Consider the following 14,978-nt stretch of genomic DNA (forward strand, 5'->3'; position numbering starts at 1 on the left):
AACGAATAGATTTGACATGGCACGTCAAATAAGCAGCCACCGTGGAGTAGGTGATGAGTCCATAGCTCCTTAAGATTCATAGAGACAAATATAGCAGTTGATAATTCGTTAATATCCTCTGGTCTTAAATTTAGGACTATTATTTGTAATGATAAATATATTGTGGACATGGAGAAATTTATAACTGTTGTACTGTCATCAAAGATATTTTATAGAGGTGTTGTATTATTGCGTAGAAAAGAGGAGAAAATGAAGCCAACAAAATACATCAGTACTAATTCTAAAGAGGTGGAGATCATCAAAGAAATTTTCCCAACATGATTAGCATCCTTGACGTAGTATTTTATTATTTTCATGCATTAGTTTCCTATCCAATTATGATACACGATCTTTTATCTAGCATCTAGCTTTTAGTGCCTGTGTGCACCTGTGTACGTGAATCAAATTGTTGGCTGCGTTTGGACGTGCCATGCATGTTAGCCGAATCAGGGACTCAGAATCAATCGGTCCTAGTTGGGCTGGTGTTTGGGTCAGGTGGCATGCGTGCCTATATCTGTGGCATTCGGCTTTGTACCGGGTAGATTAAACTGGATTTTATTGTGGAGTTCATTCCTCGTCAAACCGCCACTCAAGAAACCCTAGATGGTTATCCTATCAGGTTTTTTGTATTGAAGATTATCTCTGGATGGTGATCTCGTCCTGTACTCCACGGTGGCTGTTTTTTTGGCGTATCATGTCAGATCTATTCGCTAAACGAAGAGGTATAGACCTACGTTGAACCAGTTAAAAAGTTTAGGGACCCAAAAATACAATTTAAAAGTTGATGAACCTGGATGACGTACCATCGAAAGTTAATGGACCAAAAAATACAATTTAAAAGTTGATGAATCTAGATGACACACCACCAAAAATTAATTAACCAAAAACTATAGTTTGAAAGTTGATAGATCTATATAACACACCACCAAAAGGCATTTAACTCTATAAAATATCACATCATATCTCTGCCATTTTTTACTCCGGAGTCCGGATAGCTGCCTTCCTAGCATTACCTATTTATTGAAATTATGGCAGTTTTTCAAATTCACTCAAACGGAGATACGGAGATGAGGCACGATCCATGCATTGCAGCTGAGCCCGTCTAGTCCTAAATTCAGTGCTTAACCTAAAGCTAATCGTAAGGTTATCTTCACAAATTCAGTAACAATTTCAAGATGTTTAAGTATGTCACACCTGAACAGCTAAAGAAGCAAGGTTTATTCGACCCGTTGACAGTCTTACCCACAGTTAACATTAGGAAGGCAATGGCACTTGAAAAAACTATATCATAACAATTGTATGGAAGGATCAGGAACCAGTCCACATGTCTATACTTTCATGTACAACATTTCCTTTCCAAGCAGGATGTGCATGGCTCTTATTCTAAAGCTAAGAGTTAAAGTCGAACACTGTACTATCAGAAAAAGAGTAACAAACTATTCCTCTCTTTCATGTTTCACTTTATTTTGCTTATATTATGAATGGCTTGCCAAACTATATACAGGGACTGATTTCAATCCCAGTGGTTCCTAACAAATTGCTAACTACTATCATAGAAGGCTGGAATTCCCTCACAGAAGCTTATAATACCATTGGAACAAGAAAAATCCTGTGATGCATATCAGGTATGCATCCTTGATTTGCTTTCCAGGCTATTCTGTTGATGCAGATTCGGAGGACCCAGACAGTGAAAAAAATATTGAATGAAGGAATTTGTGAATACTCGTCAAATATGCATCATTGAGTTGTTTCCCAGCATTCTTTTGCTATTGATGCAGACCTGGAGGTGCCAACTACTAAAAAAATCCATTGGCAACTGCCAAGCGTGTACTGACACAGCTGGTTCATGATCAACTACTCTGGTCCAAAATAGCAGTCCTGTATTGACAACCGGTCAAAAGCATCAAAATTTGCCTTCAAACCGACGAACTGACTTCCAAGCTGTGCGCACGGAGCATCTGGCCATCTGCACCCTTCTCTTGTGCGGAAGGGGCAGAGTGATTCGCAAAAATGGTCCCCCGGTGCATCCGAGACCAGGCTGTCTTCAATTGCAGAGATTGATACAGAGAAGTCGCCGTTTTCATCTTGCTGAGCTCTACCATCTGCGCCTCTTCGTAATAAACACGACAACACTTCAGTTCTGTCCTCGTCTTCGCTTGTCGAAAATTTAATTGTGCATCCTATAGATTCTATCGCCTTCTTAATGGCAGCATTCTCCCTCTGAGCACTTTGAGCTGTGGCTAAAGCTGTACTACTAGCACGTTTCTCCCTTTGCAAGTTTTGTTTCATAGATTCCAATTTCAATTTGATATCTTTTGCCCTCCACTCAGCAATATCCTTTGCCTGTCGATTCCATGGTAAAAAGAAAAATTATAAGGCATATCTGATGCACATAGGCCATTTGAACTGAATGTTATAATAGTTCTCTCCTATGTTAGTTAAGCTTCAACCAAGAATTTGTTTTGTCCTTCTGTCTTGTTTAATAGAAGTTTCCAAACAACTATCAAATTGAACAAATAATATGGCCTTGTGTACCACAATAAAATGGTCACGAAAAATTAAATAAAATGCAATGCTATAGATAATACCTTCATTGCATCTGCATATTTTTTATTCATAGCATGCCACTGGGATTCAAGATCACCACCTTGTGACTCAATGGGGCATGTCCACCTCAAATAAAACTGGGGCCAGAGTGTTGGGGCAAGTGCTGCAGCAGGGGGCAATAGTGCACCATTATGCTTTATTGGGTCATAGAATGGATTGTAGTGCTCATGGAAGTTGCCGCCAGAAGCTCTTAGATTAGCCAAATATGACCACATGCAACGACAGGAGTTTGTGACACCAGATTGCTCCCTTTCCCGTTCACTTCCATTTCAAACCAAAAATTAGCTATGCAGAATATTATACAATAAATGTAAATCGAGCAGTACAGGTGAAAAAAGAATTAAAAGCTATTTTATTTTTTTCTCGAACGACACAGGAGAACTGCGTCTCATTTCATTAAGAAGTAAAACAAGCTACAAAGGAGAGGTAAAGAAACCAATCCACACCAGAGACCACATTCCTCTCCCACCTTTTGCAACATCAACTGGATACTTGGGCTACCTCCCTCAAAAACACAAGAACTTCTATGTTTCCAAAGCTCCCAAGCTATTTTATTATTACCAAGAGATATGCACGTAAGGAACAAACGAACATCATGCTCTGGATATTGCGAACACAACTGGTAACAGTTAAATCTTGTGGGTTACACAATTTTAGAATGAAAAATGATGTCTTCTAAACTAGGATATAACACTATTGTTTGCCAAAATAGGACAAGCAATACCAAGCTCAAGAGAGCCACAGTTTTACCATTCAAATATATGTGAAATAACCCCCACCCAAATAGGCATCCAATAAAAATATATTGTTTCATAAGCCATGAGCTTGTGGTGGTGAGGCCATGAGGACAAAACATGCTGCTTATCAGTTTTCCCTAATCAAGTAAAGAACACATATATAATCATGGCATGATGGGAAACACTGGCACCAGAAAAGTAATTTGAAACGTGAACTCATGTCTCCTTACAGAGGATTGTCATGATTCAATAATTTTGCTATTTCAATTCCAAAGTGGATGTCAGGAAGAAACATTAGCTCAAATCACAAAAAAGGGTACAAACAAATGTATACCTATTGCACAAGAAGTTCCCAAAGCGACATGATAGCACACAATCCATAAAATCAACTAGGAATTTCTGCAAAAATATAATCAGTTTAAAGATTATGAGTATTCATGGAGACTTGTAGCTGACCCTTCTAATTGTGGAGGAAAAGAAGACTTACAGATGAGAACTGAAATGCAGATGGGTACAGACGTAACAACTGTGAGATACAATCAAGCCACTGAAAAATGGTACACCGTATTATAAGCCATATTAAAAGACTCATGTAATTAAGAAAACATGGATACATCCAAAACAACTAACAATGCATGAACATAGTGACAATTGAAAAGGAGTACATTTATTCATAAGCACAGCACTTTGCCACTGAAAGCCAGTATTGATGTTGTTTCTTGTAGAGGATTAGTGATTAACATGCTGCTCGGTACTTACTGATGTACACCTAATTTCTTAAAAAAAACTTCTTAGGGCATGGTTTGTTCTGCAACCCAAACCTAAAAGTTGAGAAGCCTTCAAACATGCCTAATATGAACAATCCATACAGCAGAAAAGCATGTCTTCCAGGCAATGAAGTAACACAAGGTCACAAGTTGTAATCATTGAATCAGAAGTTCAGAATGACAAATCAGCTATCAACACATCAGAAGATACTATTCATCAAGATACAAGGATAACAATTATTAGAGTACTGAAGCAGATAAGGAAAAAAGAAAACGGCATTGAACCTACCTGTAACAATATCGGTGAAGAGTTGTTTGATGTCTGGGATTGAACTAAAGAATTAGAGGATGGTCCTGATGACCCTAAAGTGTTCCTACTCGGAGAACTGCTTAAATTTCCGAGAGAAGGTTGCCTTAGTAGCTCATACTGTGACCCCCCATTCTCAGCTACTGTTGGAACACCCATTCTCTCTGCAAATGGATGACCAAATGCTAACCAATCCTTTTCAACAAGAACCTAAACCAGTGGTGAAGTGTGTTATCAGCAATAAGAAAGGCAATAAGCTGATGGCATTACTGAAGCATAAAATTAAGAGCCAGTTATCAAGTATCAAGCACGACTCAACAAGAATATGTAAAACATTCCAAGGCAGACTCATACAGTATGGAATGCAAGCACATTGCACATCGACACAAGAAAGAAGGGAAATAAACTCCAGCACTATTTTTCCATTTCGGTGACACACATAGACAATTAAATAACCATATGTTGAGTGGAACACTCCAAACAAACTAAAAGTTACCATAGAATCACAAATGTGAGAATAATTATTTTGCTACCATGAGTCTACTGCAAAGTGTGTACCTGGAATCCACTGAAGGTTCGATAATAGGGATCAAGCAATAAACAAGCAAGTGCAACCAACTGGGTTGTACGGTCCCATCCATCACTGCAGAAATAAAGTAGCAAAAATAAAGCATTCAGATACTACAAAGACAAAGCAACAAAGCTATAGAGATCACACAGGATCCTCAGATGACACCCAAAGGATTATTCATATCAAAAATACACCAAAAGGATTGTCAGTTAATTGCAGGCTACATTCTGGTAGGGGCCAAAGTTTGGAACACTATAGGTTCTACTGAAATTATATTTGGCATTATGAATTACCAGGATCTTTGAAATGCCTAACTAATAAACTACATTGCTTACAGAATCTAGAGTGCAAAAACAATCAAATAAAGTAAGCCATAGGTTTTTGGTTACACAGATTACTCTATGAACGTTACGAGAAGGATCTACACTGTTTCACAGCCTTGTGGGGGTAACCATGCCACGCAGAGCACAGCCGTGGGGATAATCAAGCCACACAGAGTAATAATCTTACCTACCCATTCACATAGTCGCATGCCAGGTCAACCCACATAAGGAACAAAAATTAACCATTGTAATCCCCATGTGCCACAGTAAATAGATTAATGGGAATTAGAGACTGAGGGATCATCAAGATAAAAACCTGCAATGCACAAGAACTGACGCTGCTTCTTCTGAAATTTGTGCAGCAATCCATGAAGCACCAACCAGAATATTCTGGATATGGTTTAGCCATTCCCCCAGTGTTGAAGAAAATGATGTCATGCTATTTAGATTGCCTCCACCCCAGGTTGATCCACGGTTCCTCTGCCAAAGAAAAATAATTAAAAACATCAGTCTTGCTTTTTTCAGCTTCGTATTTGACGAGCTTGAGGCAGATGTTACATAGATTCAGAATTATTCATTGGTATGGGCATGTAAAGAAAATGATACCACATTCCCAGACAAAATTCATGTATGCATTCTGGGAATTGATGCCAACCTCAAAACAGCGTAAATTCTATCAGCAATGCAAACCATCAACTTACCCGATCTCCAACAACAGATACAGCTGAAGGGCTTCCATTTGATGAAATTGAGCCATGAGCATCCACATAGTCCCTAAGGCGAGAAAGACTATCTCTCATTGTGTGGATGTTTTGTATTCCTAAAAAAAGAACCTGGTCCCAGAACCAGTGGATTAAAGATAGAAAATATGTTCTTTTCTTGATGGAAGAAAAGTGGGGAAATTACTATAATGCAAAGCAATGGCACCTATATACTAGACAACTATCACATGTAACATTACCTCAGATCTGGGGTAGTTAGAAGATGATTCTGAGCCCCCTCCCTTTGCCCCATTTGCTAAAGCATTTGCTCTTGGCCGGGCATCAATTATGTACAATTTCCTGGTTTACATCAGGAGCATTTGCACTATTTAAAATTTTTATTATGGATATATATCCAAAAAAAGTCAAAAGGTGATTCAGAGAGGGCATCAAAGAATAATGGCCTAATAATTCACTGGCATCTGCTCTGGTCACTAAGCTGTTGATTCCCTTTTGTTAAAGACAAAATGTAGGAAAACGAATTGTGCCACGCCATCTGCTATTGAAATAAACCCTCAGCTTCAGTTAATCCGAAATATACACATGCCTTAGCTCAGTATGTACTGTCTGAGGTAATTCTAAATTTTAATACTTAGTGCCATAAAAGAAGGGCAAGACAAGAGAAAAAAGATGGCCGCGTTAGCTATTCTGAAACTGAAAGTTCATCCCCGTTATAAACTAATCTATAATATCTATAAATTGAAATTGAAAGAGTGAATAGAAGGGGAAGAACCGAAGAAGTATAGAAAAACTATAGGATGCAATATAGCATGAAATGCATACTACAAATACCTTGGAGATCCTTTCTCATCGGTGGTTCTGCTGCTAAGAGCACAGACAAGCTTCTCATCCGCATTGCTACAGACAATGTCCTAACATTAGACCAACCAAATTTAAGAAGAGACAGCAGGTGTTCCAGGCAAATTAGGTAGATACAAACTTACTTTCTAAAGTTCATCATCAACCCCACCATCGGCTGAGATGACCTCGCTAGAACAGCTCCAGACCCTATGATGTAAAGAGGTTCAGGTTTTTTTCCCCCACAACTCCTTTGTAACCATTAAAACATGAATGATTTATCCCCAACAACAGTGAGTTGGTAATATTAAATGTAGGTTTAACATGCATGATTTATCCCCACAACAGTAAGTCAGTCATATTAAATGTAGGTTTGGTTGAGAACATAAAAGGACCCCTAAGGTTTTTTAAGAAAATCCATGTAACAAAACACAACTCAGATTTCTTAAATCAGCTTGAATAATATACTAATACTGATCATCCTTTTTTGACATAGGGACCCTGCAAAATCCTCCACTAATTCAAGCTAGGAACAAGTTGACCTAGTAGGATTTTCTAGTTCAAAGTAGCTACTTTCTATTTTTTTAAACCGAAAGAACCTGGATATGGATGATATTGTATGCACACAAGGGCACCACAGAATTACAGAATTGCTGGTGGAACTGACTGCATCAGTACAATTTCAAGCTGCAACATGAAACGCTAATAATAGTGGTGGTGGCTGCATCTGCGGCTAGAAAGAAAGCAATACTACCCTTGGTCATGGATACATGCCATTCTAGAAATAAAGGCACTATGCAGCTAAACTTTTGAAAATTTATCTATCTATCTATATCATTCCATTTTTTCCTACAAGGAACACGAATATAATATGAGTATATTTGCCTCAAGAAGTAATTCTATAATAGCATTGATATTGATGGGTTTCATAAATATATTATGATGAAAATGAATGGTCCAAGTAACATTTGGGGGCCATGTCAATGTCCAAAACAATGTGTTCTGACCAGAGGGAATAACTAAATATTGTTATTCAGACGGTATTTCTCAGTGACGCTGACTAACTCTGGCAACTGACGCATGAACATGGAAACTCAGCCTTTTACCAGTCTATGGGAGTAGGGACCTTAAGATAACATACAGAAAAGGATATGTTCACTAAAGAAAAAGAAACGAAAAACCTTGAGGATACATACCAGGGTCACACCATGAAATAACAGGCAAGCGCTTCCCTGATCGAAATGTGGAGGCTTGAAATAAATCTTCATCACTAATGATAGTAGACAAATGGTAGTATCAACTACTCATAGTTGTGTTTAAGAGAATAAAACTACCACATGTTATTGTTAAGAGCATGAAAGTACCTTATGCTTCTTGGTACAATGAGTTCAGAGGGGTAAGTTGAACACAATGAATAACTAGAATTAACTCTAGTTAGCCTCCACCATTCGTTACACAAAGAAACTTCCTCGAATCCCTGTAGGGGTAAACTTCTCCTAAAAAGACGAAAGTATTCCCTCAAGAGACGCCGCTTTGGCTCAGAATCATTCTTAATGGCGGATGGATCACAAGAAAATGCATATAGATCCCACAAATTAGCAGGTTTAGTGTATCTCCTCAAAGCATCAAACACTTCATTTTTCTGAAAAGACAAGCATCACAAGTTAAATCTAAGATATTCAGCATGCATGGAAAAATAATATGCTAAAAGAACAGAATTGAAATAAGGTACCTGCTTTGTTTTGGGAACAAAAGCGAACACGATGATTCTCATGTCTTTGCCTGGACAAAAGTAGATAATAAAACACAAAGATCATTACATAATCCTTTAACAAATATTGTAAATAGTTAATGTGATCATTAGAAGAAAATTGTGGACCCACAAACAAACTAATTCTAGTTATCATAATGAAAATCAGTACACAAACTTTAACAGAAATTGTAAAATGGAATTGATATTGCAATTAGGAGAAAAAACTGTAGATCTGCCAACAACAATACAAGCAAAGTAATTGTGAATGACATACAAGAAAAACACTTCACAAGAAAGTTCAAGCTAACAAGTTCTCTTTACTTTTTTAATCCTAATCTTTGACAAAAAAAAAAGGACGGATGGATGTAAATTACAACATAATCAACAAAATGAACCCGTGACATCAGTAGTATCATTTCGAGAGACATCTTTTCACTTTTCACAAAAATCTACTAAAGTTAATTCTAGGGCAGGGTTGAAGTTGGGCATATATGCTCAAAGGTGACTCAGTACAGACTACAAACTTACCAATGACTTGAAGAAGTTCACGGGGGCGGTTCTTATCAGAGAGGTGGGGCAAGGGTTGGAGCTTCACATCCTGCAATGGAACTGATCTAGTCAATCATTTAAAGAACAGTTTGCAATCGTGGTAAGCACAAGTTACACAACTATATAGTCCTGGGCTAATAAGGCAAACATGGAAAGGGTAAAGAAGCCCAACATATGTTACTTTAGACTTACGTCATTTAGCTTCTCAATTGTCATCAGTGGAATGGTACCCAGCTCTATGACACATTTTTTTGCTTGGCTCTGAAAATGGTCACATGATTAAAACAACAATGAGGGGAAGAGGGAGGAATCCCTGACTGCATAATCAGTATTCAGTATGACCAGTTGAACATAGAAAATGCAAGATGTGATCTATCGCATATCCATGCAAAAAGCAAATCAAGTCATTTTTGGGATTCCTGGTCAATGGAAAAGAGTTGACGGAGAAAAACATTTTGCTAAAAAATGATTCTTACATGGTAAAATCATATTGTATTGAATGTGCAGGAAACATCAAAATCACTTAAATTATCATATAATGGTCATAGTAGAAGAATAGCATGATTGCTTACCACAAAGAGAAGCCGGAAATTTGTAACTGAAAGTGTACCAGCCTCACGGTTGTTTAGTAGAACAACTCCATGGCCCTAAGAAAGGATAGAGATAAAATTCAAGATGGGCATGCGCAAATAAAAAAAGTGAAACAAATCACCATAAGACCAGGTTTATGTTAGGAAAAATGCCGTATCTTACAAACTTGAGGCACGAAAACAAGTCACTTGTTTTCTTAAGTAAAAAAAGGTAACTTGGGTAACCCCAAACAGGGTATAAAAGGGCATACCCAGTGCAGAGAGCTCCCGCTCTGTGCAGGGTCTGGGGAAGGGTGTTAGTGGCAAGCCTTACCCTCGCCTGTGCAATGCGAGGAGACCGCGACTCGAACCCGGGACCTTCCGGTCACAGGCGGTAAGACTCTACCGCTTGCACCAGGCCCGCCCTTCTAACCCCAAACAGGGTATGACATGGCAAATCATCATGAATACGCAGTTATAGTGAGGTGAGCTGTTTGTCATTCTGAAACCCTAAACAGAAATTAAAATATTCTATATATACACTTGACATGGTCAAACTACATTTGACATTCAGATGTTCAATATTCCGGATGCTAAACAGTAAGCAGAAGTAGCAAGCATGTTGCACCTGATATCACGGCCAAAGAGTATCCGAAGAGCTTTTGAACACGCCGTTAATACTTATTTCCAGTATGTACCAGAAAGAGGCTCTCATAATGGTCTATCAAGTAAAAAATCGTACATTCACAAAAACCTTACTTAAATTGTTTTTGGCATATTTGCTGATATGAAGCATTTGTTTGTCAGTCTGTTGACAACCGGGCTAGTTGTTTTCAGTTTCATCCTGGGCAACAACATCCTCAGCTATACTTGCACCTTACTGGTAACATTGGAAGAGCCGTTGATGATATATGAAACTTCTCACTTTCAAAATTCAAATCTGATTCAGGTATGCCATTGGTCTGTTAACTCCAAGAGAACCCTCACACTAGCCCCATTGAGGCTGCGTACAAGAAATCCATTGGACGCCTTGAACATGCTTTATTATTTATTTTTCTAAACTGCGACATAGTAGATTTCATCTTATATAGATCCACCGCTCCAATAATAACATCTGCTAGTACGTGATAATATGATAGCATCTACACTTGTGAAGGATACATGAAAGGCATACAGATCAATAGTTGCAGAAACTAAGAGGTTCAATTTTGTTGCAATCAGACTAATTTGGCAATGGCAGGCGATTCCCAGCAATGGCCAATGTGCATCATCAGTTAACCCAAGGGTAAGACAACCCACACGATTGCCCTTACACAGCAGCCATCAAAGCATGAAAAGCTTGTGGAAATCGGGGATTAGGTGGGGTCAAAAATTGAGGTTACCTGCGCGAGCACCTCCTCGTCCTCGAGCAGGAAGTCGTCCATGCTCTCCTTGACGGCCTGGCCCGACCTCCGCGGCCTCGGATGATCCTTGAAAGCGAGAGAGACGGTAGCACGCATCAGTACGGAAATCGCAAACACGAGCCAGCAGCTAACCCTAGCGGGGAGCTCCAGCATGGGTCCAGCCCACGCGTGCTGCGCTGCGGGGGGGGGGGGGGGGGGGGGGGGGGCGGCCTGGTGCGCGCTCGTGGCGGTGGCCCCGTGCGACCGTGCCCCTAGTCGCGTGCCTACCACCCACCTAGCGAACCGAATTCCGAGCCCTCACCCAGCCACACGAGCGGGACGCGTAGACAGGCGCACGGACACGCGCGCGCAAGGGCCGGGAGGACAAGCGGCGGGGGTTGCGCGCGCGCGCGCGAGCGAGCGAGCGAGCGGAGGCAGCGGCAGCCGCGGGGGAGGGGAGGGGAGGCGGGCGTACCTCGATTTGGTTCCAGTCGATGGCGTCCCAGCTGCCGGAGCCATCCATCTCCGGCGAGCCGCGGCGGTGGCAGCGTGGGGGGTCCGTGCGCTTGTGCGTGTGCTTCCCACGGCGTCGCGTGGTCGCGGCGAGAGGGAGAGCGAGAGCCGAGAGCGGTGGGGGAAGATTAAAAGAAGGAAAGAAATGTGTTCGCTTGCCTTGTTCTGGTCCTGTCCGTGTGCGTTGTTCGTCGGGCTTGGGCTGGCTTGGCTTGCTGCGGAGGCGACCTGACCGTGCCCGACGCGCCCAGGGCCTGGCTGGTTGTCGGGGTAGCGTGACGGGGTCGGGAGTTTGGTTCCAAACATCTTCATCTTGTGCGTTGCTACAAGTTTTCGGTTTCCTCGTCCGTTTCCGTACGCACGACGACTTCTGTTTTGACTCGGCGCTGAGCGCTCGTTCGAATTCAAAACTCTGTTTGTTTGTTGGAGTCTGATCAATCGTCGTCGCGTGACACGAATTTACTGCTCCCTCCGTTCGCGTGAAACGAATTTACTGCTCCCTCCGTTGAATTCAAAACTATGTTTGTTTGTTGGTGTCTGCTCCCTCTCTATTATTCTCATTTCTTGAGAGGTCAAATATGTTTTTAACTTTGATCAAATATGTATAAGAAAATATTACTATTTATGGTACATAATTAGTATCATTAGATAAATCATTGAATGTATTTTCATAGTGAACTTCTTGAGATATATAAATATTGCTAATATTTTCTACGAACCATTCATTGAATAAAATATTGCCTTCGTTAGATAAATCGTGAATTGTACTTATTGCCTCCCCGTCCATGCCATCCATTGAATAAAAATTTACATAGTTAAAGGAGGCACTACCCTGAACACGACCTATAAATCGTACCATAGAAATCTAGTATGATACATTCAAAGAATTGGCGATGGACGGTTTTAAATTTACTACAGAAGCCGCATAATTTACTACCATTCTCATTATTGTTTCCCACTAGGGATGAACAAGAATTTTACCCAAAAGCAATAAAATTACAAAAGTTTAACGATCCAAGTGTGATACTCCATCGAGTTAACAACCTGCTAGATTGAACTTAACACGCAGGGTTCAGCCGATAGGCAACCAAACACTACCAAAACCCAACAAAGACAGCACAAATGACGATCAAGTTTAACACTACTTGCTGTCAAAGTATCAAGGATAACTTTATTACAAGCCCAGATCGGCTATTATAGCGCACAAACTAGAACCAAACTACTCGCCTTCAAGACACCCTCAAAGTAAGCTTCTACTTAGATGATGGCGAGTCTGTTGTTTCCATCTTCCTTCCGACCTTGCCGATGGAAATGCAGGGCCACTGACTTCATGATCTCTCCGCTGTGCTCCACCTTGGAAGAGACCACATACTTCTAGAGTCTTGCCCAATATGTTAACAAGTAGCAAATTAAACATATGATCTTTATGGGGGATTTTACTCCCTTTCCATCAAAACAGATCGAGTTCCTTGTCATCCATATGGCCCAACAAAATGCAACCAAACCAACACCATACACATGTTTGCCATTTGGTAGGCACCACTTGATCCATGGCAAAAAATGTATGAAAGAAGCGGGTCTGGCAGCCACTCCAAAAGAGAAAGCAAGAATGCTCCACACATATATTTACTTACAAGAGGGCATTCAAATTACTTCTGGCTAGGTTATCTACCCTTTCTTTAGAAAGCATAAAAAATCTTAATTTTCGAAGGTAATCTTGTACACAAAAAATTATTGTATCAACTAACATTATTGACTAGGACATGATATAAAGACTTTATTGTGAAGATACCATTTTCATTCGCGGGACAAGTTATTTAGTCACTACCAACTTGTAAGGCTGCATTCGCAATGCATGCAAGCAGACTATGTCGGTCCTGTATTTTATTTTCACCCAAAACTCGTATAAAAATACATTTAGCAGGTTTTGTCATAAGGACATCGGCATTGTAGCATGTTTCTTGTGAACAGTTTTGTACAATTTGGGTATTGTGAACATAGTAAGTATCACTCTAACCAAATATCTCTCCACAATCTAATTTTCGAGCCATCTTTCAAATTAAATTTTGCAGTATAAATTGGTCTTTCACTCCGATGGAACCCATCTACAATCACTTGGGACGATGTACGTCACTTTGTTGAGGATTTGGTTCTGCTGAGTCCGATGAGTAATGAAGTTTGTGTTTCAAAAAAAAAAAAATCCGCCTTTTTACCTACATCAGACATCATCTTGTTTTTTATATATTTATTTCTCAATCATTTTTTGTCGAACTCCGTCTCCATTACTAAGGTTGAAAGAGCACTTAGACAAGAGATATTTGTGTTGTAAATCCAGATTTTTTATAGCTAATCTAAACCTCTTGATCCAGTTGGCAAGCGATAGTCTAACTTGCCTATATTTTACTTCAAAAAAAAGAACGTCGTCGTCAGGAGGGCTAGAATGCCGGGTTAGCACGAAGATTGGGTACGCTGCATTTTCTACGGATCGGAATACATCTCGATTGTTTACCTTAAGCTGTTGACTTCTGACAAATCAACTTCTTGTTTTGCCACAAACTTAAAGTACTGTACTCTTTTTCCAAAACTTAAATAATCGAGATGCACTCCTGCATGCGACATACTAGCCAGGTGTCTTCTATTGATGACAAATAGAAAGGCATGCAGTACTATATTTTTGGATATCCGAAGATGCACTGCAGTAGGACAATAAAATAATGTCATTAAAAAATGTTATAAAAAAAATGTCATAAATAAAGAGTATTTATATATGAAAAAAGCTGATAGAGAAAAAAAATACAAACGACCACGATGGGACTCGAACCCACAATCTCCCGCTCCGGAGGCGAGCGCCTTATCCATTAGGCCACGCGGTCTGACATGTAAGGCAGTGGGTAAACTATTTTGTTATATTATATTTTCATTGCTAATGTCTTTGTCATAATGAGATGAATTGATGATGTCCTCATTACTAAACCAGCTGGAGCACAGTTCTGTTAATCAACCTTCATTCTCCGTTCGAAAGGGCTAAGTACAGTTAAAGGCCCATACCAATTAGGCTGTCAGCTAGTCCGCTGATCCACAACGAGGCCGGTTAGAAAAAGGGGAGAAAACGGAAAGGAAAAAGTTCATATTACCTCTGTCGACACAGAATTTCGTCCCGTGTCGAGGATACACATAGCAAGTCGGAAGGGTCCGCTCGATGAAGCAGATCCGCCTAGCTTCAGCGCAGGGGTGGTCGATCCTACGCAATCCTCCTGAAGCGTGCCAGTCAATTTGACCCTGCAATTGACAAGAAGAGAAAG

General features: G+C 40.1%; 1 protein-coding gene and 1 non-coding gene across 2 annotated transcripts; both read right to left on the reverse strand.

The window, feature by feature from the left end:
- Positions 1-1,311: 1,311 nt before the first annotated feature.
- LOC136477053 (phosphatidylinositol-3-phosphatase myotubularin-1-like) lies at positions 1,312-11,822 on the reverse strand. Its single transcript, XM_066475064.1, has 19 exons — positions 11,639-11,822; positions 11,164-11,250; positions 9,785-9,859; positions 9,405-9,473; positions 9,192-9,261; positions 8,643-8,692; positions 8,275-8,552; positions 8,107-8,180; positions 7,057-7,120; positions 6,905-6,970; positions 6,313-6,412; positions 6,053-6,184; positions 5,668-5,831; positions 5,016-5,100; positions 4,440-4,667; positions 3,871-3,930; positions 3,718-3,782; positions 2,628-2,907; positions 1,312-2,382 (listed from the first exon to the last, which is right to left on the reverse strand). Exons 1-19 carry the CDS (start codon positions 11,684-11,686, stop codon positions 1,894-1,896), a joined length of 2,484 nt encoding a protein of 827 aa, XP_066331161.1. The 5' UTR covers positions 11,687-11,822; the 3' UTR covers positions 1,312-1,893.
- Positions 11,823-14,476: 2,654 nt separating this feature from the next.
- On the reverse strand, positions 14,477-14,549 carry TRNAR-CCG (transfer RNA arginine (anticodon CCG)). The gene has a single exon. It is a non-coding gene; the product is annotated as a tRNA-Arg (tRNA).
- Between the last annotated feature and the right edge of the window lie 429 nt (positions 14,550-14,978).

The sequence above is a fragment of the Miscanthus floridulus genome, chromosome 8 (genome assembly GCF_019320115.1).
Source record: "Miscanthus floridulus cultivar M001 chromosome 8, ASM1932011v1, whole genome shotgun sequence".
NCBI lineage: Eukaryota > Viridiplantae > Streptophyta > Magnoliopsida > Poales > Poaceae > Miscanthus > Miscanthus floridulus.

Coding starts and splice junctions, on each gene's coding strand:
- LOC136477053 (XM_066475064.1), bottom strand. CDS start 11,686: ATGGATGGCTCCGGCAGCTGGGACGCCATCGACTGGAACCAAATCGAG. Junction 9,474..9,784: donor ATTTCCGGCTTCTCTTTGTG/GTAAGCAATCAT, acceptor GACCATTTTCAG/AGCCAAGCAAAAAAATGTGT. Junction 8,553..8,642: donor TTGTTCCCAAAACAAAGCAG/GTACCTTATTTC, acceptor TTGTCTTTTCAG/AAAAATGAAGTGTTTGATGC.